The sequence below is a fragment of the Adiantum capillus-veneris genome, chromosome 15 (genome assembly GCF_014529385.1).
Source record: "Adiantum capillus-veneris isolate H3 chromosome 15, ASM1452938v2, whole genome shotgun sequence".
NCBI classification, from domain to species: domain Eukaryota; kingdom Viridiplantae; phylum Streptophyta; class Polypodiopsida; order Polypodiales; family Pteridaceae; genus Adiantum; species Adiantum capillus-veneris.
Genome location: NC_140945.1, coordinates 60,704,484 through 60,732,128, shown reverse-complemented (window position 1 = coordinate 60,732,128; position 27,645 = coordinate 60,704,484). Strand labels below are relative to the sequence as shown.

Sequence of the window (27,645 nt, the reverse complement as noted above, 5' to 3'; positions counted from 1 at the left end):
TCTCTGTCTCCTCAACTCAAGCAAGAACAAGCGCAAGCATCTCCGATCCTAGTATCCCATAACTCTCGAAAGTGGCCCAAAACCCTCCCAGAGAAAGAGAAGAAGAAGAAGAGAATTTTAACGTCATGGGAAACTATCCCAAGAGACCTTAAAGATCTACCCAACGAGGAGAGTTGAACTCAAGACCTGTTATTCAAGAGGGAAATGGCATAACCAATCTCCCACACTTGGGTGTGTGTGTGTGTGTGAGAGAGAGAGAGAGAGAGAGAGAGAGAGAGAGAGAGAGAGAGAGAGAAATGAAATGATATATTAACGTCTACAGAAGGCCAAAGTGACCTATGAGACCAAAAAAGTTACAAGTGGTGAATCTAGTACAATGTCTGAGTACAACTAAAAATGGGAGAGGGGGGGGGGGGGGGGGGGGGGGGTCATCCCTCATCGATCGGTGGCCAATCTCATCAATATCCTCCATAGTCAGTACTCTGATTGGGTGCCTCACATGTTAAGCTAGGGTGATCCGGATCCTTTGCTGCAACCTCCAATACTGTGAAGCCCCCCGTGATCGTGGTGGTTTGGATCTCCCTAGCTCAATCGCCCGATTGATCAACATACCTTTGGTGTGGGTGTGATCTAAAGCTGAGCTCTATTGTGGTGAGCACTCCTCTGGTTGCTCATTGTCTGATGTAAAGAAATTTGTGATCTGCCTCTGAGACTGACTCTACCCTGATATCCTCAGCAAGCTCTCCCTGTGTCTGCGTAGCTTGAGTAAAAACAAGCTTAGGCATCTCTGGTCTGGGTATCTCATGACTCTAGACAGTGGTTCCAAACCCTCTCTAAACAAACAATGAAAGCGGCCACGAATCTCATAGTACATAGGGCAATGACATATCCTAGTGCAACTCTATCTCTGGCTCAATATAACATAAATGACATATCCTGGCCTTTGCTGGTATTCCAATCTCGATCTGAAGCTGATGCAAGGATGTGTGAATCTGACCAATAGCACATTGTATCACATGAGATAAGTGTGTATCGGTCACAAATCCGTCCTTCGTGAGTTGGAGAGGATGCTCTCAATTTGAGCGGGATTTGTATCAACTATTTAAGGGTCAGGACTCGGGCAAGGCATGGAGGCTATTTCAAGAGCATTCACCAGCACTGCCCATCACCTCCACACAGACATGGAAGAATACCCCATATCTCTCTACACAGCATCAGGGCAACCACCTTTGCCGGACCCACTAGAGATATGCCTAGAGATGTGTACTTTCTTTACTTCTGAGAGGGTAAAGAAAGCCATTGACAAGATGAAGACAGGGAGAGCACATGATCATGGTAGTCTAATAGCAGAGCATTTCATCCATGCCCATATATATGCTTGCAAAGCTTTTTGCTATGATGTTTAATCGAGCCATGTATGAGGGTTTTCTTTAAGACTTGGAGTATGTCCACGATTGTGCCTATCTTCAAGTCAAGAGATCCCATGATTCTTGGGAACAATCGCACAATAATGGTATTGGCTAAGCTGTATGCATCTATTCTTGAGCATGAGCTGAGTAGATGGGCAGAGAGAGAGAGGGCATAGGAGCAAGATTCAAGAGAGGTTTCTCTACTCTTGACTAGATTTTGACACTCAAGCTATTATTGAGGAGGGTAGACACCATTGCAAGAGGATCTATTGTAGCTTTGTAAATTTCAGCAAAGCTTTTGACATAGTGCCGAGAGCCAGACTTATACGTAGACTACAGGACATGGGTGTGCCCACAGAGCTGATTTGGGGGATCTTGGCTTTATATAGGACAATGGTGGGCCGTGTACACACTAATGAGTACGTGTATGACATGGTCCCCTCCACTATTGGGGTGAAGCAAGGATGTTCCCTATCTCCGACTCTTTTTGGGATGTATGTGGATGAGTTTATAGACTATATAGAGCGAGAGAGGGACATAGGTGCTCAGCTAGCAAGGACATGGATTTGACTGTTATATGCTGATGATATGTGCCAACTTCAGCTTCTCCAGAAGGGATGCAACATCATTTGGATGCATTACAGGTGTTTACCCACGATAGTGGAATGTCAATGAACCTTGGGAAGACCAAGGTAATGGTGTTTAACACCACGGCACAGTGGGTTAAGTCAGCTCCCACCTTTATGTATGGTCGAGAGATTGTGTAGTAAACAAATGCATATACCTATCTTGAAGTGGTCTTCAGTGGCCCATTATTCTCCTTGAGGAGAGCAATAAAGATGAGATTGATTAGAGTTTACCCAACATTAGGGAGACTAGAGAGGATGTGTTCGCAGGTTTAGTTTTAGGAACCTCGAACAAAGCTCTGCCTTTTTGACACTCTAGTGGCTTCAGCTATGCATTATGAAGTTCAGACATGGGTACCCTCGGTGGATCAACATGGCAAATCTCGTAGCACTGATGGATGGAGATGTATGGAGAGGCCTCTAGTCTCTATGACTTCTTGGATGATTCGGGCTAAGGCTTTAGTTGCTCCTCCCCTTGCGGTTGGGGCACTTACCAGATCAGTATCCTTCATGCACAGTTTATGGGACCTCCCCAGAGAGAGACCGATTTAAACTAATAAGTATCATCTGTTGAGTCTAGAACCGTTGTAATCTAATGTTACAACCATTATTCATGGCAAGGTTACTGCTCATTACCACGGTACAACCACTAACTCTTGGCATTGTGTTTACATGCCATGCTAAACCAAATGCAGGCTTGAATTAAATTGCAAATGCCTGCATTAAATACAAGGATAGCTTGAAAAAGCATGGCAGCAAGGGCTCATCGTTATTGTACAACTTTGCATGGGAAGCAAGCCTCCTGATTTCGGGAAGCAGCTTTCTATCAGTCAAAATTTTCTGTACATATCATAAAATACATTTCTGTGTGGTAGTACACGATCTTCCCTCATATTGGAGAAAGATTGGGTGTATAGGACATTTGATATATGACAAGATTGGGCTACTAACTTTAATCCCCAGCCCCTGCAGACCTGCAAAAACCAACGTACAAAAACAACTCAATACACAGAACACCAGCTACACAACAATCACGTGACCCAAATATCTGACCCACATTCTTCTTTACAAAGCAAAAGTATAGAATATGGAAAAGTGTAATACAAAACGAAAAGAAGAGCATTCAAAACATACCAAATGGATAAGCTACCTTCGTAAAAATTTGCCACCAATTCCATCAATTACATTGTTGGCCTTGTCATTGTAGACATGCCCCTCCCATGCATCAAAGAACCTGGGAGATTTGCAGCTTCCGATGCCTCTGTAGAAAGCCATAATTAGGAGGATCTAATGACCATACTGCAAATGACAATCCTACAATTTTATCATTAAACATTACCTTCTTCAAGTCCAGGGTCCTCTTTGCTTATCTGAGCCCCAGCAATACCCATGCACGTAAAAACAGACTCATCATCAACCTTCAACAGATCATAGGCATTATAAACATCTTCAATGGTAGCCGCTTCATAGAGCTTAAACAGGTCTCTGATGCAGCTTACGTCCTGATCCAAAAGACATGAAAACCTCTCTCTCTCTCTCTCTCTCTCTCTCTCTCTCTCTCTCTCTCTCTCTCTCTGTGGAAGAGCAATACATAAAATCGAGCAAAGGTCCACAGGATCCATCAAAAGAAAAGATACTCAAATCTTGCAAAAACTCTCTTCACCTCTGGCGGTGTAGCGAAACCATAAAGACCAATGCTAGCTGCCAAAATCATATAAAGTATCTGCTGTTAGAAACCTCCTGTAGCCATAGTAACAGGGAACGGGCGGAACGGACCCTAAATGTTCCGAAACGGCGTTCCGAACGGGTCTGGCTCTCGAAACGGAGTCGGGAACGGAACACCGTTCCGGAACGGGGTGTAACCGGAACGGCGACCCGGAACGGGGGGGAACGGGGCGGAACGGTGGAACGGGAATCCGGAACGGTCAAACCAAAAAGTCAACTTTTTTCACTAGCTATTTGGGGGCATGTTTGGGGCTATTGGGGGCTATTTGGGGTCAGATTTGGGGCTATTTGGAGGGCTGATTTGGGGCTATTTGGAGGGCTGATTTGGGGCTGTTTGGGGGCTATTTAGAGGGCTGATTTGGGGCTGTTTGGACTCTGGAGGCTCGTCTCACCTCCTCCTCAAGCTCTCAACATCTCTACTGAGCTACTCTCCTTGCTAAAGCTTTAAGCTTGGACATGGAGCTCTGGCTTCTTTCTGTTCCTTTTTGGCGGAAAGCACAACACCCTCAAAGAACAAATGTGGCTTCTACCTCTCTTTCTCAAGCTCCATCCCTCCCTCTTGTGTCTCAAGCTCCATTCCTCTCTCTCTCTCTCTCTCTCTCTCTCTCTCTCTCTCTCTCTCTCGACAAACTCCATCCTTGTCTCAAGCTCCGTCATCGTACAACATGTGTAAATATGGCTCTAATTAGGATGGTCGAATTCAAAAGCTTAGCTTACATATGAGCCTATAATATGAGCCTATAATACATATAATATATGTAGTTTCTTTGGTCTACCGTTCCGGCCCCGTTCCCGTTCCGGCCCCTCTCCTCCCTCCCGTTCCCGTCCCGTTCCACACCCTACTGTTCCCGTTCCCCGTTCCCGTTCCGGGTAACTATGCCTGTAGCAGCTCATAGAAGCCAAGGGGCTTAAAAACCCATGTAATGTGCCTCCAAAATCATCCACATCCATTATCATCTCTGGAGTGGTACTCCCAAATAAGAAGCAATCTCTGGCACAAATCTTTTGGTTCTCTGGTAGGAGTTGATGAGGACTGTCAGTGGGGTGTACTAGACAATTTCACTTGGTTGGCCAGCGGACAGACTTACATATTTGGGTTTTCATGTTGGGATCAAATGCTGACCAAGTGGTACCACACCCTGGAAGATAAGCCTCCGGTGGCATGCATGATGTCAAGGGGGTGAAGCAAGGATGTTCTAAACCAGACCCTATAATGTAATGTGCAGCGGAAGATGATTGATGGTGAATGCTCACGATGAGTGCTCAATGCATACTCAAGGTTCCTTTTGCTTCATGAGAGATGTGCAAAGACTAGAGAGAGAAGAGAGAATGAGGTTCATGCTTTGTCACACAGAGGGACTTTGATGAAGCCCCCTCGATTGACCCCGCAGAGCCAACATTCGACTTGCTCTGTTGGAAGAAAGGCTTTAAACCCTCTTATCTCAAGCTCTCTACCTCACCCTCTCCCTCAAGGCTCTCTCTCCCTTTCCCTCAAGGCTTCAAAGTTCAAGCCTCAACCTCCATCACTCTCAAGCTCTCAACCTCACCCTCTCCCTCTTCCTCAAAATCTCTCTCCCTCTCTCTCGGGCCTCAAGGTTCAAGCTCCATCTCTCCCTCAAGGAGTGTTAAGCTCCGTCTGCTCCATCTAGCATCCCTCCCTCGTGTAAGCCTTAAGCATTATTGAAAAGCATGTCTAAATAAGATTCTACTTCGACTAATGGGTATGTGTGGCTCTCTACTACATATAGGTGAATCTAGCTTAATTTAAGCATATTGTACGTTTACCGTTCCGACCCCCGTTCCCATTCCGCCACCTCGAGGGCCCTCCGTTCCGGAAACGTCCTGAAGCCCCCTGTTCCCGTTCCTCGTACTACCTGTTCCGTGTAGCTTTGATTGTAATTCTCCAACCTCTTAATCCTTTGTGTATCATGCTCCCGAGTTTCAACAAGAAGTACGACATCTACTTTGCTCCTTAAGTCATCTATACCAATTCCCGCATTCCATGGGTATCCATTGCAATTCCAAAAGCATATTTTCAATTGTAACTCGGCCTCATAGGTCGCGCATTCCTATTTGCTTGAGAGACTTGCCTCCTCCTTGGGCGCATTTTCTTTATGAGAGATCTCCTTGATTTTCTTACTCCTCTTCTCATATGCCTTGCGACGCATATTTTGTTGCTTAATAGTGCGATCTTCACATACAAAACATTTTATATCCCTCAAATAGATCCAACTATTATCAAGAATAATCTTTCGTTTGGTCGCATCTTGTAAGGTACATACAATTGGCCGCTCTACCGAGTGAGGAGCTCCTTGCTTACCCGCTCTATGTGCTCCAGAACCCATACTCCAAACATGCTAGAGTGGGTTTTGAAGAAATCTTCAATAACAATGGCAAGAGAAGGAGATGTCTCTAACTTCTCTTCGGGAATTGAAACATCGCTCCCGTTCCTTCAACTCCTCTACGTCCACATTCTCAACATTCTTTGTTTGAGCGATAGCTTGCATGACTTCCTCTTCAAGCTGCATCAAACCTGTTGTTTGCATCTCCAGTATCTTCTTGAGATTCTCCTTCTCAACCACAAGAACCCTCAGCGTGCCATTCTCCATTGCAAGTGCCCGTAAGTCTTCACCTTGTTTGTTTACGGTCTCTGGCAATGATACCAAGTATGCCATGATTATGGTCTTCGATGTCGTTGGTTGAGTGGTTGTATTGCTATCTCCACACTTGGGAGATTTTGGATAATTTTCTACAATAATTGTAGACCTTATTGAAGTAAAGAACCCTTGCGAGTGCTCGAAACATTGTATGTAAAATAAGAGATGAGAATCAACTTTCCCGAACCTGTTCACTTCAAAATGCTATTGCAGATAAGCCTTCCATAACTCTAAAAATTTCTCTTTTTATATCAATGAGTAGAGGGTGTCGTGCTCTCCAATTGAGACAATAGATCACCCTAATCGGAGTTCGGATGAAGAAGTTATGATCAAAAGAGTGAACTGTTGTCTACAAGGTGAAAAACGGCTGCACTAGAGAGAGAGAGAGAGAGAGAGAGAGAGAGAGAGAGAGAGAGAGAGAGAGAGAGAGAGGACTAACACCAGATGGGGTCACAAACCCCCCTCCGCACAATGTTGATACAATGGTCCTAGATGTTGAGATGCTGATGGGATCTTGCCGTAGCTTCTTAGATCTGCGAGGCTAAGGGCTGGAAACTGAAAACGCTAGGGCTGATCTGGCTTGGAACTGCGAGTTGACCATGAGGCTAGGACTAAAATCTGACAATGCTGGGCTGGTTTTGCTGCTAGTGCAGGCGATGGGCTGATGGCTGAAAAACATTGAAGATCCTTGTGTTGTGAGTATGGATGTGATCCCTAGGGTCTCCTATATAGGTGCAAACGTCTGGGTCGAGCAATGTCAGATTGAGCTCCACGACTTTTTTAAATGATGCTAAAATGTCACTTATTGATGAGTTAATGAACTCACTTATAAGAGGTGCTTCATATGCAAAAAAATATCTAGGCTGGATACTACTGCAACTGTATGGGAACACTCCTAGTGCCTACACTTGGCAAACATTGGCTATGCTCGTGTGCAATCAGAGGGTATGCAACTAATCTAAAGTGTCTGGACATGCACGTCTTGCATACAGGCTCACAAGGGTGCTAGAACACTTCCTAGGCTGTCCTAAACCCTAGAGAAATAGGAGTTACAACTTGTCCACATGCACATAGGGTTAGATGTGCACGTGACATCCCTCCCCTTTTATGGTGAGGTATTGGTACTGAGATGCATGGCTTCCTTGTAGTCTGCCAACAACTCAGGGTAATCTATGAAGAAGTCTTTGTCCACCCACATAGCTTCTTGGGTTCCGTGATCCTTGAACTTCAAAAAAAGTGTTGTCGTGCTTGTTTCTTTGAGCCATGGCGAAAACGATGCTTTAAAATCTGCTCTGGCTCCATGACTTGAGCTTCGTCTCCGATCTCGGGTTCGTCCGAAGTCCTCTTCAAAAATGTCCTTTGGGGGATCTTCTTGAAACAACTTCAACCAAGAAACATGAAAAACGTTGTGCATTGACTGTGAGTTAGGTAACCACAATTTTAAAGAGACATCATTTATCTTTTTAATGCTTGGAAATGGACCATACATCCGAAAAGACAACTTTGGACACTTCTTTCCTACTTGCTTAAGACGTTGCTTCATGATTCTAAGATAAACCCAATCTCCTTCCTTGATAGTAACATCTTGATGATGCTTATTAGCATGCCATAAATAAGATTCTCGGGCATCTTCTCACTGCCCGCCATCGCCCAGCCCCCCTTATCCCCCTTGCGTAGCCTCTCCCTATTCTCGCCTGCTGCGCGCTGTCCCTTGCCCGCCTCATCCTCCCCATCCCCCACCCTTTCTTCCGTGTGCGCGCCCCCTTCCTCAGCTCCATTCGCCCTGCCTTATCCCCCCCCCCCCCCGAAGTCACGCTTTTGGCTTGCAGGCAGGCTGTATTTTTAGATTCCTTGGGAGCGCCTCGTCGCCAACACGCTCCTCGATTCAACAGCAGACACAGAATGGTGGCTTCTGCTCCACCTCAGAGGGACTCCACAGAAGCCCCCTCGTCCCTCGCATTGCAGCTTCAATTGTGGCCAACGTCGCAGGTTCTTGTTCGAGACACACTCTCCCTCACCAAAGTGGTACTCTTGCCTCAGGTGAGTGGGGAGTCAGTGCTTCATTTGCAGACAGATGGGCCATTTGGCAAAGGCTTGTCCTCGCAGGAGACCTCGACCCACTGCGCATGCGCAGCGTCCCAAGGCTGAGCATGCCCAACAGCCAGATACACAGGATGCACAGGTTGGTACCTCGATTGAGACCAATGATCAGACAACTGATGGTTGGCAGCAAGTGCCTAGCCGCCGCCGACAGGGGCGGCTTCGCCCCACTGCTCCCCCTAGTGGCCGACCTTTTGTAGCTCAGCAGCACTGGGTTCCGACAGTAAACCGTTTTGACCCCCTTCATCAGGACCCGCCTGAGGAGGCCCCGTCCACTTTAGTTCCTCCACCTCCTCCTCCCCCCTCAGACGTTGCCGCTCTGCCTACCCCGCCTCCTCCCGCTCCCCCACTTCCTCTCATCCCTCCTCTCCCCGGTGGGGCCCACAGCCTCATCTCCCGACCCCTCCTCCACTCCTCCTTAGACGTAGGAGACTCGACACGCGTCTGCCGCGAGGCGATCTCTTGGTAGTGCTTTCGCTACGGGCCGTGTGGTCGAGAGAGACAACCCCATTTGAGGCCGCCTTTTTGGGTGCAAACTTCTCCTTTTGCAACAGTCCCTAGAGGTTTGACTAGCTTTGACATTCGCAGACGCTGGGACTTCTTTGACTACAGCTTCACACGGTTCCTGGGTGACTCTTCTCCTGACCTGGAGGAGGCTTGCTTTCGAGTCCACATCCTTTCTTGCAACTCGAGGCATTGAGGCTTTGGACACAGCGGTGCATTTCTCCTTCTTGCTGTGCGGTAGGGATCCTACAGAGCGGACCCTGCAAACAGTTCTTGATTGGTTCGAGATTCAAACTATCGAGTCCTCACACCACATAGGGGACTTAGGGGTGACAGGTCTGGTACAGACACTTTGGCCTCTTGCCAAGTTCAACATGACGCCAACGAATGCAGCGGGTTGCAGGCACATTGTGGTGCATCTGTTTGCTGACACTCAGAGCCCTCCTTGTTATGTATTTGTACATGAGAATTCTTGGACAGAGGATGAAGCCCTGTGGACTGCACGCTCGCTTGGGACTGGGAGGGACACTCACTCCATACGCGCTTGTCTAGAGGTCGTTCAGATGCAGATTACTTCCCATCCAAACTGGCCTCAAAGATAGTGAGGTTGGTTGCTGTTGTAGCATATGTTTTCTCTCACCGACTCCATGAGGATCATCTTATGAAATGTGCAGGGATTAGGAGGGCCCCAGTTTCAACGTCAGAGGGGTCGGCTGTGTCAGGAGCTTCAACGATGCCTTGTGGGTGGTGAGATTGATATTCTTATGCTACAAGAGCATCATCAATGTGAGAGCCGCATTAGACGGTGTGGTCAAATTTTGCGTGGTCACTATGAGACTTTTTGGTCAGCTGCATTTGGACATGGAGGCATCCAGGGAGGGGTATGTATGACTATTGCCGATTCTTTGCAGCAGGCCATTGTGGGCAAAGGTAATATTGTACCAGGTAGAGCTCAGTGGATAACTATGCAGGTTCAGGGTTGCCTCATGGGTTTCCTGAACATTTATGTGCCCAATGTGGCAAGTGCATGGGCAAAGTTCTAGTCTCAGGTTGTGCAGTCTTTGCCGCATGCAAAGCAGTGGTGCGTTGGGGGGGACTTCAACATGTTGGAGGACCCCTCTGATCGGATTGGAGGTGGCCATGTCACGGTGCACGGGGATGAGCTGGCAGCCTGGGCGCGGGCGCAATTTTATATGACTATGACGATTTATGATGTTTGGCAGCACTCAGGTTTTGTGAGACCCCTTGACAGCTTGGTTTTCTCTCATTTTGATCGCAGAGTTAGAGGAGTGAATCTATCTAGGATAGATGCTTCTACGCTAGTGACCATATTTGTGACTGGGGTGGGTCAGTTTGCATCTTGGCTTGGACATCCTTTTCTGACCATGCACCAATGATCCTCACAATGACAGATAGAGGAGGGAGAGCACAATGCTGCGCATCCCTGAGAGGATCTTGCTGGACTCTGAGCTCAAAGAGCGAGTGGTGGCCCTTTGGATAGAGGGCTTGGACATGCAGGACTTTCCTGCTGAGAGGGTGGCCTCTAGACTTGCTCAGCTTAGTCGGTTCTTTCTTCAGGAGTTTACGGCCCGCCTCACTGCAACAAGAGAGGAGGAGCAACGTCTTCGACAAGGCATTGCTTCCCTGCAGACGATGCAGGAGCAGCACCCGGACAGTCCCTTGTTGGAGCAGTTGCAACAGGCTCACTAGGAGCTTGCCCGCACAGAGGAGTGGCGTCATGAGTTTGCTTTCCATCGACGGACATCTCAGCGAACCCAGGTGGGCGACAGAGTGACGGGGGCATTCTTTGAGACTGTGGGACCCCGACATGTGCACGCTAGTGTCAGCCAGTTGAGGAGGCCTGACGGGTCAGTTGCTTCAGAAACAAGACATGCGTGTAGTTGCTACTGACTTTTACTGTGACCTGTTGTCAGAAGAGCCTCAGTTGGAGCGTCAGGATGCATGCAGAGAGCTGGTATGGGCACAGATGCCTTGTCTTGTGACTGAGGAGATGTGTCAGAGGCTTGAGCTGCCTCTTCAGCTAGAGGAGCTCCACGTGGCCTCAGAGCACTTCCCCGTGGTAGCTCTCCAGGTGAGGATGGTTTGACTCCCAGTTTTTTCTAAGAGTACTGGGACTTGCTTGGCTTAGACCTTTGCAGCGCTTTTCAATACATCTTACACATAGGAGAGATGCCTGACAACATGAGTGAGGGTTTGATCTACCTCATTCCCAAGGAGGGTGGTTCCTTGGATGAGATTGGGCAGTGGCGACCCATCACCATCCTTAACTCAGCCTACAAAATTCTTGCCAAGGCTCTGAGTTTGAGGATTCAGCCACTTCTAGAGAGCATTATACATGGGACTCAGACAGGTTTTGTCAAGGAGCGCAGTATCCTTGACAACATCTTTACTTTTTGGGAGGCATTTGCCCTTGCGCGCCTCTGTGGTGAGAATCTAGTGATTCTTCTTCTCGATTTTGAGAAGGCCTACGATAGAGTTGACTGGGACTTTTTGGAGGGCACTCTTCGCATGATGGGCTTCTCAGATGCCTGGATTAGAGGTGTGTCAGCTCTTTACAGACGTGCACACAGTCAGGTGCTTTTGGCAGGAGGTAGAGGAGATCGGTTCATGCTCACACGTTCGGTAAGATAGGATTGTCCTCTTGCTCCCTTCCTCTTTCTGTACTATGCTGAGGTAATGAGCAGATTTTTGGTTTCACAGCAGGTTGGTTTACGTGGCTAAGAGCTTCCTATTCGGGGCGATGAGCTACTGGATGTTGAGTTTGCAAACGACTCAACTTTGTACTTGGAGGGCCAGGAGGCCAGCCTACACAGGTGTGAGCAAGCTCATGAGACCTTTTGTTGTGCATCAGGCGCACTGAACAACTAGAGGAAGACAGTGGCTTTCTCGGTTGGCAGTGCTCCGACGCCTGATTGGATGCCAGGTGAGGGTTTCAGATGAATCCCTCAGGGCCTGCTGTTCAATACTTGGGCTGTCAGGTTGGCTTGGACTTGTCTGTTTAGCAGCAGATTGCTCCCCTCCTCCTGTCCATCAGGAGGAAGCTGTTGCATTCGAGCTCGCCCCGACTTTCTTTGACAGGCAGAGTTGTAGTGGCCAACCAAGTGATGTTGGCTACTATGTGGTACATTACATCTTGTTGGATCTTTTCGAGCTCTTGCATTAGCCAAGTAGAGAGGCTGATCAGAAATTTCCTTTGATCTGGGCGCGATACTCAGATAGCCCAGGCTAGAGTGGCTTGGCAGGTCATCACTCTACCTTGTTGTCAGGGGGGGTTGGGGATCAAAGACCTCGCACAGCAGAGCAGAGCCCTTCTTGGGAAGTTTGTTGTTAGAGGACTGCTTCTAGGGAAGGAGCTCTGGAAGGAGTTTTTGCTTCAGCGGCTTAGAGCTAGAGTGCCTAAGGCTGGAGGCCCTTGGAGACCTTCCACCAAATGGATTTTCACAGAAATGTGCAAAGTTGGCCTGAGCAGGAAACTAGAGGACGGTTTTGCTGTGAGCCTTATTCGTTCCGGGGAGCAGCTGCGGAGAGGCTTGGAGTAGCACCAACCTACTTGCACGGAGGAGCGTCTCAGACAGCCCCTTGTTTGGAACCCCATGGTCAGCACTCAAAGAGGCCACTTGGTTGGTAGTAGGCCTCATGTCTCTTGGGATCCCGTGGCAGAGGGTCCAACACGCACTTTGGGTGACTGGCTACAGTTCTCAGGTTTGTCAGAAGAGCTTCAGAGCATCCAGCTACACGGCATGAGAGGAGTGCAGAGCATGTGCTAGGACATCACAGAGACGGTACCTGCTGAGTTCTCGAGTCAGCAGCGCCCAGATGGATGGGGGCCTTCACGCGACTGGAGGTCCTTGTCGCAGTTTGGGCTTGCTCAGAGACGGTACCCTCCATGTTTTTCGAGCTATAGGGTGAGGGTCGATTACATAGAGTCTCAGTCGAGGTCCCACAAGTGGCAGAGTGTTGTTTTCAGAGGATCAGAGTTGTGGGCATTTGTGGGAGGACTTGTGTCATAGATCCCGACCCAGCAGCTCTTGGGATAGGCCACTGGAGGCTATGTGCCTGAGAGAGTTGTCCACAGGGACGAGTGCAATGGGACCCTCTAAATAAAAAAATCTATGGGTAGACGTCTAAGATAGCTGATTCATCGTCACTAAACCTCAGAGAATAAATCTGGGATAAGAGTGGTTTTGGAGGGACCCTTTCTCCTCGGCCGATCATCCAGGTGTCCCTTTCTTTCAGTACACTGTTCGATTCGGATGTCACAAACAAGCAGCACGGAGAAGGCTCGTCTTACTGCAGCACCTCATTGGCAGGAGGAGGGTCTCACAGTTGAGTTCTTCTCAGCCTTCTGGGCGAGGTTGTGGGATGCCAGACAGCTGCGGCGAGTCACTTTGTTCTAGTGGCTGGTTGCACATAGAGCTACAGCAGTGGGAGCTGGCTTGTACATAGTGGTCTCTCGGCAGCATGTGCAGCTTGTGACCATCCTGTGAAGAGTCAGCGTCATTGTCTTTGGGACTGTCCTATGGCACAACAGGTTTGGCTACGTGTCCTTCGGCTGATGCCAGCTCTTTCCACAACACGACACTACACTTTGGGGGCAGCTGCTTGGTCCACTCTCACGGGCCCAGCACTACAGTTTCAGCTATCCTCCACCAGTAGGATGATAGTGATACAGGGGGGTCGACCTACACTCCAGCCTGCTACAGAGCTTACTCCACAAGAGTTGTGCAATGAGAGAGAGGAGTGTTGGGAGCTCGTCTACGGCCTGGCACTCTGGTTCATTTGGCGGGCCCGCTGCTTCAGCATCTTTGAGGCTTGCCCTGTACCACCAGCAGAGACAGTTCGAGATTTCTGGCTAGAGCTGATCCATACTCTTAGGGGACAGTTCGAGAGACTCCAGTACAACTCCAACCGCATGTAGGAGAGTAGAGACGCTTTCCTTCGACTCTGATGCCCTGGGCCTTTCTTCACCATGGTCCAAGGTGTGCTCAGATGGCACTACCGTCCACCTGCGTGGCTCTTCCCTCCGCCCATCTCCTGATTTAGCCTCATTGTACATATGTTGTTTTTTCATTGGGAGTGTCTCCTCTTATGATTGTTGTAGCCCTCTCTAGTAGAGGTGGTTGTAGCTCTATGGGCAGTTTCATTTACTAATTTAAGGATCTCTTTCTCGAAAAAAAAAAGAAGATTCTCGAGCCTTGCTTAGCCGAAGCTTCACACTCTCAATAATCTCGTCCAAGGACTGGCTCTCAGCATTGACATCAAGCAACTGACTGACCGATCTAGTCAACAGAGACTAGAACGGACGGCCAAATGCTGCCTCATATATCCAAGCTGCAATGGAAGGCATTGCTTGCCAAGCTCTCAGTACCTGGATTGCTTCCATGGACTAAGCCTTGGAAACTGTATCTCCACCATGTTTTGCCACATACCTGTCCTCGTTTTATATCTATAGGTATTGCCGATGTTCGATGCCCAACTTTTAGATTCATTGTCACAGATGCACCTTTAAATGCGTTTCATTTGTCCCCATTTATGCGTTGCTTACCATGGATTTGGAAGGAATTACATCTTGCTTTCATTCGACACCTCCTCCTTGTATCGAGGACGTAGCGAGGTAGCCACTTGTATGGAATGAATATGTGACAAATCCAGAAGCGCGTCAATGTCACAGAAAAGAAGCGTGCTCTGTAATGCTTTTGAGATTATTCAAGTATAGGAATCGACACAAAATAAACTATGTAATGGCACATTGCACCGGAAAATTTACCCGTCTGTAGACTTAATATTTGGTACCAATAAATTCATAAACTAGCTATGTGTGCACAAAATCCATTCTTATTTTAGTCACAGTTAAAAATATTACAGTCAACTAGGTGAGAGGACTCACATTGACTAGATGAAAAGACGGCCTAGTAGGCTCTTTACACCGTTGGTCATACGCTTCATTGCTTGGTGCACAAGTTATTGGTGCTACCTACGGGATCCACAGAGGGGTTGCTACCCACATGAGAGAGATTAATGAGGCTATTCCACCTGACTGGCATGGCTACATCGGGGGACAGACTCTTTAACCTCTTCATCAAGGTTGGTGGGTGTACTTCAATAGTCGCTCAGAAGTTCTGATTGTTGCTCAACAGGGGACTCTAGTCTTTAGCATTGCTAAGACTGCCCATCGGGGACGTCACATGAGATTAGAGTTTTACTACTAAGGAGGCACCACTTTGGAGATTGTGGATTTGCCAGGGAAAGCCCCTTGTTCAATTGGACAGGGACCTTGGCGAGTGGTAGTGGCCTTTGTTGTGCAATGATGTAGCCCCTCTATCCTATTATGAGTACATTTTATCCCTTGGGAGAAGGCTTCTTTTGCAGATCTGGCACCCACCTCACCGTCCACACCAATCAGAGGTATGGCAGGATTAGCATATCCTCCCGCCTTTCCAACGATCATGAATCTGGACCCTTAGGATCAGCCGCAGGATGCGTTTTCTCATGTGGATGATAGCACATGCAAGATTGCCTGTTGACACTTGGGTTGCAGTCTCACAGGCCACGATCTGACTTGTTAGAGGTGTACTTTAGAGCCCGAGTCCTTGAGGCACTGTTTCTAGGTCTGTCCATATGTGTAGCCAATGTAGATGGCAGTCTGTTGTTTGTTGTTTACAGTGGGCATCCATGATGGGTTCGTGATGTGGGGTAGCTGCGTGGCTTTTGCAATTTTCAAGGTCTCACACCTTTTTTCAGGGCCTGTCGATAGATCCAGTCTTCATGCTTACTTTCTTAGGATAAAGACCAGGCACTCTACACATGATCCTATATGTAGGTCACAAGTTGGATTTCTGCCAGTGGAACATGGTTTTCACCACGATATCACGATTTGGACTATGTGGAAGGTTTTATGTGCCCACATTCTGGGCTCTCGGTCCTCCCCTTCATCCACCATTTTGACAGCCATCTGAACTGAGCTGTTGTATACTCTTTGCAATCAGTGGGATTCCTCAGTGGGCTCCTCCAGAGCAAAGGAACAGCGTCAATGCACTTTTTTCACACATGCGCGAAATCGTTAGTTCTTTTCAATCGGGATCATGCCCACATCACATGGCATTATGCACCTCCCTAGTGATACATTTTACACTCATCATATAGACCACCTTGGTGTTTACATAGTACACATTATTACATCGCTTTTGTACTTCCTCTAGGTGATAGGCCATTGAGCATCTCCAGAGGTCTCTTTTGAACACATAATACAACCCCTTTTCTCGCCAAAAAAAAACTTCCAGCTTCCATGAGCCTATATGGCCATGGAATGAGCTAAAACTCGAAAGCTACACATGACTAGAAAATCTTGACATGAGAACACTCTCTCTAGCCAGGCATAGCCACAAAACAGCCCTCACTCTCTATCACCTATCCTTGGGAGATACCGAGACGGATCGAACAAATCTGAAGAGGTGCCATAACTCCAACAGCTCCTTGGAATGCGGAGAAATGGGGAAACGTTTCAAAAAGTCAAGAGGAAACACGTTTCCCCTCATCCTTCCCGCATTGAGAGTAAATAGTTTTCTAATGTTTTTTGTTGCTGTCACAAAAAGACGTGGCCTTAACAAAAAAAGAAAAAGGCCTATGCCCTGACACATCTTACTCTCTTTAAAGAAGCCATGTCACTCTGTTTCTTTCTCTTGATTTCTCAACCTCTTGTTGAGAAGCTAATGAGGAAGATGAACACCTTGTCAATGAAGAGGCAATGGATATGAAAGATGAAGATGAGACTCAATTGAATATAGCCAGGTGGAAATTGATATTTCAAATGTTTAGTGCCTTCTGGCTTGCAGATTTTAGTTGCTTTCAGCTTGTTCATCGCTTCATGAATGTATCTTTTCCTTCAAAGGTAAGTGTTCAAGTTTCATTACTTTTATTCAAGTTGGTCTACTTCTAGCATCTTTGGGGCCAAGTTTTGTGGAACTTTTTGTCTTCTGAAAATTTATCAAATGTAAACACATTCCTAAGCAAACCTTGAATATAAAGACATGAAATGAATGCATCTACAACCTTGGGAAATGGTGCGACAACAGGTTTCCAATAAAACGTGGCCTTGGCAGGTGTGCAGTCTGCCTATTCCACTAGTGTTGCAACCAGCAAGACATGAAAAAAACATTCATGGTTAGTGTAATTTTTATTGATACAAGACCCTTGGAAGAGGATATACAATCATTTGACAGTTTTGCCAATGTGTATGTCAATGATCCCATCACACAATTCTGCTTAGCATTTCAGAAGATTTGTATATAATAAAATAGACACGAAGATTTCATAGGATTTCATTAGAGAAGAATATCAATTTCCTAACACAATAAATCACAGCAGAGAAAATTCAAAACATTCACCATCCTTTTAAAGAGTGATAACCACTCAATTTGAGTACCTTCCTGAATACTTTAGCTGACTGGACATGAGTTAGCAGACCCAACCAATATGTATTATCTTTGGAATCAGACTCATGCCGCATCATCAGTGTCCTTCTTGCCTGAAATAAAACAGATTTTAGACTTGGGCCTATGCACCACTCATGCCAAAGCACATCGCAGCTCTTGCTTGTAATCTCAAAACACTGGCTTCATGACCAAAATGAAACATGTAAGAGTTAACAAAATACCCTATCCAGATCCCTCTTGCTTATTGGATTCTCCCGAAGTCCTCTGAGGACTTTTAAAGATGCCTCTACAGCCTTTTTCACCTGTACCATGAGAAACTGTAAGGAAAAAGTTACCTTATTGATAGACCTGTTTCAGATTAGCTCAGTATACCTTTGCAGGGGTTGACGTTACTGATACGACATACCATCCTCCTTTTAGCCTATCAAACAAGCTCATTTCAAAGGACACGTCATAGCTCAACCCTAACGTATCTCGGACTAGAGTGAACAACCTGGAAAAAACGAAGCACGCCCTGGGTCAGCATATACAACAAGCAGAGCCTACAAGCATGCAAACATATCGACATGCACCTGGCATTGATAATTTCTGCGAGAAGAGTCAATGCAACACAACTGTACAAAGGATGATGGCTGCGCTTTATGCAAATGGCACCATCACTACCCGTGATGACTTCAATGCCACCTGAAGCTAGTACTAATGCTTGTTCTCCTGCACATTGACAAGTCTATAAGATTCATCCCCTTAAACAAAAGTTGACAATGATGTACAATGATGTTTTGCCATTTAACTAAATTTCATTTATTATAATGACGTATAAGAATGGCCATTCAAACTGGGTGAAGCCATGGCACAAGGCTAGTAAACAGTCATAGAAAACCTCAAAATGCTGGAGGGAAATGTCTCCCAAATGGAAACAATCATGAAAAGACTGCAGGAGCTGAGTATGAAAGTAAGGGTAGGGTAAAGCTGACTAATTGCTGCCACGACGCAAGGCCTGTTGAAGATGATTGCTTGTACAATAATCAAATGGGCCCAGATCGCACCCAAGCAAGAAGGTAGTTGTATTCTGGTAATGGTGGATTGAATTGGCTAAAAATCAAGAAAGAGTCTCACAAAACGGCAATGACGGAAACGATATTGTAGCCTTTGTGTAACCTCATGAAAAAAACTCTTAAGCGTGAGAACAATGTCAGAATGAGGTACTGTCTCAGCACATTGGCATCAGTAGGAACATAAAAAGGAAGCAATGAGCCAACATGCTAGAAGGCCAGCATGAAGCGTACCTATAGCAAACTCTCTATTTCAGAGGCACTTTCACTTTCAAGTCTTTTGGAGAATACTTTTCCACCAATGAAGGAGCTTTGTGCAAATTCCATAATCGATTACCATGCTCCGAAATCCAAGGCGAGGGAATGAGCAAGCGATATGTATCGGAAGCAATATGCGTATGAACCACAGGAGAAGTAGCCCAGGCGATTAAAACACCAATCCTGCAAACTCTCCATAATCTCAAGCGACGGAATTGGCTGGAAAATTGTAAGAAGCTGACTAACAGCTCTCCACAATGGTTAATCAGGCATTCCCAAATGCTGTTTTCGAGCAGCCGTAGGAAGCGAAGGAGCCATGCCAGCCACATCACCAACATGGTGCATACCAACCATAGAGGATTATATGATTTTACATAATAGGCCAAAGCTAATAGTTTTAAAAAGGCTCTGCTCTAATGTATGCTTTTGAGAGCGCAATAAAGCGCCCATTTGTGGCCGTCGTTGAGATCAATGGAGAATAAGCAATAAATGTTTCCAAGCCAAAATCAAAGGTATGGCATATTGGGAGCCAAGTATCTGAACAAGAGTACTTCCATAAATGGGGTCCATATAATCAAGTGTCCAATGACCATAAGCACGAACTCTCATGTGTCTACACAAAGCTACTACTATCTTAGTCCATGGTTGTTGTCAAAGAAATGTAGGAAGCAAGCATGTGGAAGTTCGTGTCAAGAATATTGAGACCAGTCCCTGCATCTGTGGTGAGTGCACTAAAGTTCTTTTAGGCAAATGCCAAGCCAATATTAAAAGAAGAAACTGTATGTAAGCCAAGTGGCCATGTAGAAAGCTCCTAGTAATTGATCCCACATTCAAGACGAGTCGAAACTCAATCTTTCAATGAGACATCCCAACCAATAGGGTAACCCTGATGCCTAACTAGTTGACCATGAGGAATAGCTCCACTTGGCCACACACACAAGGCAAGATTCCAACAACCTACTTGCATTTCATGAAGAAATAGGAATGGATGATCGCCCATTTGACATCCTCCACCTTGGAGCCAAACGACACGCTTCCTTTCTTCCAGGAAATACAGGTCAAGTATGTTGTCAAGTGTACAGCATATCATATTGGCAAGTATTTTGCCTCAATCATAGCGCCACAACCCCTAACGACAGCGCTTAGAGGCAACTGGCATCCAAAGAGTGAAGCATGAGCTTAGTAAACTTTTCAAGCTGTGACATGTGTAAACCATCTGTACCTTGAACATTATATAAGATACTATACTGGCAAATATGTTGTCTCAATTGCAGCGCCAAGTGGTCTAAGGATAGTGCTCAGAGGAAACTGTCATCCAGACAGTCAACTTGTTCAGCATGAATCTAGTAACCTCTGTACCTTGGCCGTTATATAACATACCATACTGGCAAACAAGTTGTCTCAACTACAGCACTCAAGTGGCCTAATGGCAGTGCTCAGAGGAAACTGTCATCCAGACTGTCAAGCATGAGTCTAGTATCCTTTTCCCTGCAGTAATGTGTGCCCTAGCCTCTCAAGCTCTAAGCCGTTCTGTTCTCTCTATAGAACCTCTCATGCACCCTGCCACTCACACCACACCCTTTCATTGAACATACATAACAAATACAGACTTACTTGTAGCAAAGTTGGTTCGCTCAACAGAGATATTTAAGTCTAAATTGTCTGCTGTCAATCCCCATCTATTTGGGGCTGCACCAGCGATATAAGCGCAGGCTCTTTCATCTGTATCTTTCAAAAAGACCTAGCAAACCAACTTACAATTTCAGGTCAAAATTACGAAACAAAAAAACAAAACAAACCATCAAAAGCACGAAAGCTACAAACATACAGTTTCGTGTCTTGACTCCGGATTGGCAGGTGATCCTATTGTAATGGGGCATTCTGCCAGTTCTGCCTCTGCATCTGCTGTTGAAGCTGCGACTGTTCCAAGATAATCTAAAATACATTCCTCTACTTCCTGTGCACTAAAATCTCCCACCAGGTTCACCTGCAAAAGACTACCTTTAACTTCCGATCTTGACTCTGCATATAATGGCTACTACATATCCTAAATATAACCATGCTTGCAACGAAGAATTTACGTAACCATAAAAATGTTTCCAATGTTTTTGTTTCTCACGTTGAATTGTGAAATACCTCCATATCTTCAGTTACGAGCTGTTCTAAAACAGCCTTTTTCACAACTGATAAAGAAAGCCTCTGAAGAGCTTGGGGTGTCGGTTCTACAAAGCGCCCCTCACCCCCCAGCATTGTGCACATCAGTCGATTGGCAGTCGCTCGCTCAAGGCTCTTTGGCATTGCTCGATAAAATGTAAAGTAGAGCTGTTTCGCCCTTTCAAAAGCATCCTCTTTCCAAATGTTGTGCTGCACAAATTCATAAAAAAAGGCCAGTGTAGAGCTACTCACAAAAACCCAAAAAACAGAAAAGCAACAGTATCTACCTCCAAGATCATGTGAAGCAATTGAAAAGTAGCACGCATACCACCATCTCTTAAAGTGAAATGGAAGTCCATACAGAGAAACTCTTCATCAGCTTCAAGAACACAATTAATTAGGTTGTTGACACAGAATAGCTCCACCTAGAGGCATGATGTGGCAACAATTAGAATGGTAACCTAACATAAGATGAGACAATCATGATAATAAGCTGTTCAAAAATAGTTATGCCTGTTCTCGTGCAAAGGAGCCAACTGTTCCACCCTCGCTTAATGTACGCATGCCAACAGTAACAGCACCACTGGCTTCAGCTGTCTCACGTGCTCTTCCACCAGGAACAACAAGCCGCATGACCCCGCCCCTGGCCTCATTGGAAGATTTCTGTATGAATTACAACAGTCCAAGAAAGAAGATAAGGATCTCTTTAAACTTGGGACAAAATATTTTCCTCATGGGTAAACTAATGCCTCTTGTTGTCGAGAGAAACTTCTACACATTGCCTCTTCATACACACACCAAGGAGTCTACCAAAAACTGCTCTGGGCCTTTGCCTTTTTTACATAATACAGAAGAGATCCAACTCAGTGCACAAGCTTAAAAGTTTTACGCATTATTGGTAGTAAATCTGGCAAATTCGCACAAATAACATAACTTGAGAAAAGCATCATTTTGATAAACTTGATTCCTGGGGAACCATTTATCGAGCCTAATCCTTTCCAAAAAACTTCTCTGAATTAACTTGTTCTATAACCAGCAGATTCCAACAAGGTTGAGTTCACTAACGATCCGACCACAAGACGGAGTTTACCAATGGGTAAGATTACTCAAATACCAATCCGTGACTCATCTCTAGGCCCTTGTAAATGCGTTGGTGACACCTATTGACGGAAAGGTCAAATCCTAGCTTTCGAGTTTAGATGGATAGAATCTCCTGCTCTGGGGATTCTTTCAAGATGTTCTGTGTACGAACTCCCTCAAGCAGGTCTAATTGCTATTGATTCAATGATTCCCACTGCATTAATGGCATGGCCTAGTATGGGACCTCCGAAGTCCAAAAAGATTCAACCACTTGAGCAGAGTCTATGGCTAGCAAATTTTTTTTATGATACCGCCCAAGGGAAAATAAAATAAAAGGCGGGGGTTGAAAGGGATTTGGGGTATTTTTGTGTAGGCGTTTTTTTTTCTTTTTCTTTTTGGAGGAGGTTTTTATTTATATATATATATATATATATATTTTGGGGGTGGAAGGGGGGGGGGGGGGAGGGGGCTTTGTTGTTGGTACTGTTTTTCGCTCAGGTGACCACTGCAGAGGATTGGGTTGGGTCATTAAGAGGACCTTCAAGATGTTGACTTCCCCCCAAGATGATACCACAGACAAATGCTCTCTGTCCCAGTTTTTGCAGCAAAAAGAGAATCCAGCAAAATTAACAATGCGTCAAACTTGACCTTTGAGGTTTATGATTCAAATTTTTTACTTTATAATTAACGTGGATGCCATTCGACAACTTTAGCTGACTAATGCCAGTGGCCTCGTCGTATTCTTTTGCAAAGGACGGTTTGTGTTTCAGTTTGAGTTCTGCAAGCTTCGACTTAGAAATCAATTCCTTTGGAACCTCCAACTGCAAAAATCAAATTAGGCATGAGTTACAAAAGATGTCTTGAATACCCTCCTTAAAACTAGACCATAACCAAGGGACAAAAAAAAACAAGAAAGTGCATGGGGCATATATGACCTTGATGGTGAGGAAGATTTCAACATACGAACTAAGATAGTGAGGTAAAGAAAAAAAAATGGGCGGTGCATTCAAACATACCTCAGGCTCAGGAATCAAAGCCCCATTCAAGCCCTCTTTTAAAGCAACCACTATCTCTTCAGACGTTATTTCAAAATTCAAATCATCCTCTCCATCACGATGAATAGTCTTCGGAACACAAGCAACGATGGCTGCTGACACTGGAGCCCAAGGCTTCCCAAAATCAGCGACATACTCAAGCATAGATGCACCTACAGCATTCACCTGCACAACCAAAAACCTCTCTCTCTCTCTCTCTCTCTCTCTCTCTCTCTCTCTCTCTCTCTCTCTCTCTCATGGGCCTCTCACTGTTTTTAGGGTTTTGTCACTTCTTCTTTGCTGTTTTTAGGGTTTTGAAATTGCTTTATGGCTGTTTTCAGGGTTTCGTCACTGTTTTTTTGCTGTTTTTATGGTTTCGAAACTGTTTTTTTTCTGCTTTTCAGGGTTTCGTCACCGTTTCTTGCTGTTTTTAGGGTTTCAAATCTGTGTTTTGCTGTTTTTTAAGGTTTCACAAGCGTTTCTCGCTGTTTTAAGGGTTTCTTGTAATTTTTTGTTGTTTCAGTGTCTCTCTCTCTCTCTCTCTCTCTCTCTCTCTCTCTCTCTCTCTCTCTCTCTCGTCTTGAGTTCAACTCTCGTTGGATAGATCTTTGAGGTCTCTTGGGATAGTTTCCCACGACGTTAAAAATTCTCTTCTTCTTCTCCTCCTCCTCCTCCTCCTCCTCTCTCTCTCTCTCTCTCTCTCTCTCTCTCTCTCTCACACACACACACACACACTCATGGGAAGCATCAGAGAAGTGCCAAGGGCTTCCCACACGATTAAGAAGACGCATCCCTCGCCGGCCGCCCACAAAGCATCTTTCATGCGGACAGGGAAGAGGATGTCGGCAATAGAGAAAGAAATGAGAGAATGGAGAAACGAAGTGGAAGAGTGGAGGAAGGAGAGGAGCACTATTCTTCAAAGATGGACCGAAGAAAGAGATGGCATGCGTAGGAGGATCGTTTCGTTGGAGAAGAAAGTGGTCATCCAAGACATCCGAAATCTACAAGCAAACAGTGGGCGGCTCGAAGAAGGTAAAATTCAGCCATCCATGATGGAAGAATTGAATACCATGAGAAGAAATACGGGTTATCAAGGAAGGTGAGGAGAAGACGTCATGGGCCTTGGTCATCTCCGCAACATACAAGAAAGTAGAGGAGGCCGAAAAATGAATTGAGCTTGCCAAGAAAGGGAAAGGTAAGGAAGCTCCTTGTACACCCACTCTTATTAACATGACCCTCGAAGAGGAACAAAGGAGGAGGATGCAGGCTCTACATGTGAGGGTAACCGGACTCAAGGACATAAACAATGTGGAAAAAGAGGTCACAAGCCTTACTTTACATCCATGATCGGGGTGGACAAGCCTTCACACACAAAGGCATGGAGAGTGGGCAAGAAGAGTGATGGCTCGGGAGAATCTTCAAAAGGGAGAGCTCTCATACTACGCTTTCCCTCCTTGGAAGAGAAGAAGGAATTCTTGAGAAAGAGGCCTACTCTCAAGAAGACAGGTATTTTCCTTGGTGATGATCTCATTCTCTCAAAGCTTGCGCATATGAGAGAGGAAATGCCAGAGATTACGGCAGCAAGGGAAAAGGGAACGATGGTCTTTTATAGAGATGGTCGGGTGGTGATTGTAGAGCGGCGCTCTACATGACGGTGTGAGACATATGGGACCACACTGAAGATGGCTACTTGGAATTGTAATGGATCTATGAGGTTGGACATTCGTGCTTTTGAGGACAGTTTCAGAGACAAGGACATTGTTTTTTTCTCAGAGACTCATCATGCCCCTAGACAGCTTATGCCACATGTGGTGGGATACAGATGGGAGACAGCCCACAGGACAGTCGCGAGATCTGAGCATGGGAGTAGAGGTTCAGGAGGAGTAGCCGTGATATTTAGGGAGGAGTTACAACCACTACTACATATTGCACGGAGAGATGATCATGCTAGATACATGAGGGTGAGGCTGAGAGCTGACACAGTCCCATTTCTATACATTGTCATATGTTACTTCCCCCCCAATATGTTGGTATATGCTGCATCCAGAGGAAAGTCACCTTTCTCTATACTAGATGATGATATATGGGAGTTTTCTAGGGATGGTGATAGCATCCTCCTAGGGGACTTCAATGCCCGAACGGGCAATTCTCAGACAGTCTGCTACAACACTTCAGATGAGATGCTTAGAGAGCTGGATGTGGGTGAGTTGGGGCTTGACAAATGTTCACATGATAGAGAGCAGCCGGAGTACGGGAGACACTGCACGAAGATGACGACTAAACATAGGTTAGCCATACTCAATGGCTTACAGCGATTTCCTAGAGCAACCGGTTTCACATGCTTTCCACATAACACGAGGCTAGTACAGTGGACTACGTTATGGTACAACCGAGCTTTATTCCTTGTATTCATGATTTCATAGTGGGAGCCTGAAACGAACACGGAGAATGGATCTCCCAACTACACAGACCGCCTACAGATACGCGTCGGATGAACCACCCGACCATAGCCACCATCCGGCAGCTCCCCCATGCTGGGGCCAGTGTCCGAGGACGTAGGCGTGCACCTGTAAGACCGGGCGTCACATACCACCCGGCCTCACCTCCTCGAGGTGACCTCACGCACTCCTAGCCTCACGGGCTAACCACTGGAACTCTGCCGGTGGGGGTCGATCCCTGCAAATGAGGCCTTGGCCTCCCTTTTATAATAATGGCCGGCCACACTCGCCGGGTTCACACTACGTCCGCCCGAACACTGGGCGCCCATATCGACGGCATCTGGGCTAGATCCCCTCTCTTGTGAGCGGGACATAACATACTTCCCCCCTTAAGAACCATTGATGTCCTCATCAATGAAGTGGGGATACTGAGCCTTTAAAGCTCTAACAGGTTCCCAAGTAGCAAACCTTTCAGATTGGCCCTTCCATTTAATTAAGTACTCGTCATAAGCCTTTTGGCGCGAATGACGGGTACAATGATCTAAAACTGCTTCTGGTTCTCGAGAAATATACTCAGTTTGCATATCTTGCCATACATTTTCCTCGATAGGCACAACAACGTCGGCTTCGCCCAATTTTGCTTTAAGGCGGCTGACATGAAACATTGGATGTACACTAACATCCGAAGGAAGGGCCAGTTTGTAGGCAACTTGGCCAATTTTCTTTGTGATCAAGAATGGACCACAATATCTAGCTGAAAGCTTATAATTCTTTCCTATTCGCATAGTCTTGGAATCCTTGGGTATCTTCAGATAGACCCATTGTCCTACATCTAGAGTCCTTGCAGATCTCTTTTGATTAGCATAAGTAGTGACTCGATCACGAGCCGTTCTTATACTATCCTTAGCCAATTCGAGCATTTCTTGCATGTCATACAGGAAATCACGAGCTTGGCGTTCCTTGACTTTCTCTAAGCCAATAGCAATTGGGGATTTAGGTTCAAAGCCATACATTAGCATGAACGGGCTAAATCCAGTAGAGCAGAATGCTTGCTACTATTATAGGCAAACTCTAACTATGGAACATACCTTTCCCAATCAGACTGCCTGTGAGAGACATAGGCTTTCAACATGTCCTCTAACGTTTGATTCATCCTCTCAGTTTGTCCGTCGGACTCAGGATGGTCAAAAGACGACATACTCAACTTCGTCTGAAGATGAGCTTGCCAAAATCGGCCAGTGGACTTAGTATCTCGATCACTGACGATATCCTCTGGAAGACTATACAGCTTATAAAGTTGATCGACAAATAAAACCGCAAACTCACGGCTTTTTACCGTCGACTTCGTTGGTATAAACTTCGCCATTTTTGTCTATCGACCACCACCCAAATAGCGTCATTGCCCCGACTAGTATTTGGCAAACCAACGATGAAGTCCATGGAAATACTTTGCCACTTGGCATCTGGGAATTCCAATGGATGTAGCAAGCCAGCTTTTCTAAGGCGCTCTGCCTTATTGACCTGACACTGAGCGCATCGCTTCACATAGCTCTCTATGTAACAGCACATTCTTGGCCAATAGAAATATCGTTTGACCAAAGCCAAAGTTCTCTGGATGCCTAGGTGCCCAGCGCTAGGAACATCGTGGCATTCGCACAAAATCCTTTGTCGAATCTCATCGATTTCCGGCACGCAGACTTTACTAGTTCTGAACAATAGTCCACCTCTAATGGAATATTGTCGCTGTCTCGTCTCTCCAGCACGACTCACTTGGGTCTCCGGACCACCCAAGCCTGTATGTGAGTTATGCCCTGCTTCGACCTCGTTCCATATCTTGCCAAAATGGCCATCAGAACGACATAGCCCTCAGAGAGAAAGATAGAAATCCGTCGAGATTTCAGCCATAGACAAGGCATTGACCTCAGGAATCCGGCTGAGCGCATCGGCAACTCGATTGCTGGATCCTTTTCTATAACGGATCTCAAAGTCAAACTCTTGCATAAGCTCAACCCATCTAGCCTTCCGGCCTCTGAGATCACCCTGATCACAGATATAGCACAAGAAATGATGATATGTCCATGCAACAAACGTAGAGCCATACAAGTAGTGCCGCCATTTCCTCAAAGCGTGGACTACGGCGTAAAGCTCCTTTTTA

At 46.1% G+C, this 27,645-nt stretch overlaps 1 protein-coding gene across 2 annotated transcripts in view; it reads right to left on the bottom strand.

Moving 5' to 3' along the window:
* Positions 1–2,582: 2,582 nt before the first annotated feature.
* LOC147440755 (stromal processing peptidase, chloroplastic-like) overlaps positions 2,583–27,645 on the bottom strand; it is a 125,893-nt gene continuing 100,830 nt past the window's right edge. The window contains exons 13-26 of one of the 2 annotated variants that reach the window (XM_086482588.1): positions 23,035–23,238; positions 22,696–22,839; positions 21,452–21,601; positions 21,226–21,363; positions 20,921–21,148; positions 20,613–20,771; positions 20,399–20,525; positions 18,047–18,185; positions 17,847–17,967; positions 17,696–17,776; positions 17,465–17,566; positions 3,375–3,537; positions 3,186–3,296; positions 2,583–3,009 (exon numbers count right to left, since the gene is read on the bottom strand). In XM_086482588.1, coding sequence (XP_086338714.1) covers positions 3,217–3,296; positions 3,375–3,537; positions 17,465–17,566; positions 17,696–17,776; positions 17,847–17,967; positions 18,047–18,185; positions 20,399–20,525; positions 20,613–20,771; positions 20,921–21,148; positions 21,226–21,363; positions 21,452–21,601; positions 22,696–22,839; positions 23,035–23,238 — 1,836 coding nt within the window. In that variant the 3' untranslated portion in view covers positions 2,583–3,009; positions 3,186–3,216. Of the gene's footprint in view, positions 3,010–3,169; positions 3,297–3,374; positions 3,538–17,464; positions 17,567–17,695; positions 17,777–17,846; positions 17,968–18,046; positions 18,186–20,398; positions 20,526–20,612; positions 20,772–20,920; positions 21,149–21,225; positions 21,364–21,451; positions 21,602–22,695; positions 22,840–23,034; positions 23,239–27,645 lie in introns of both variants that reach the window. The other variant, XM_086482587.1, reaches the window with a different exon arrangement.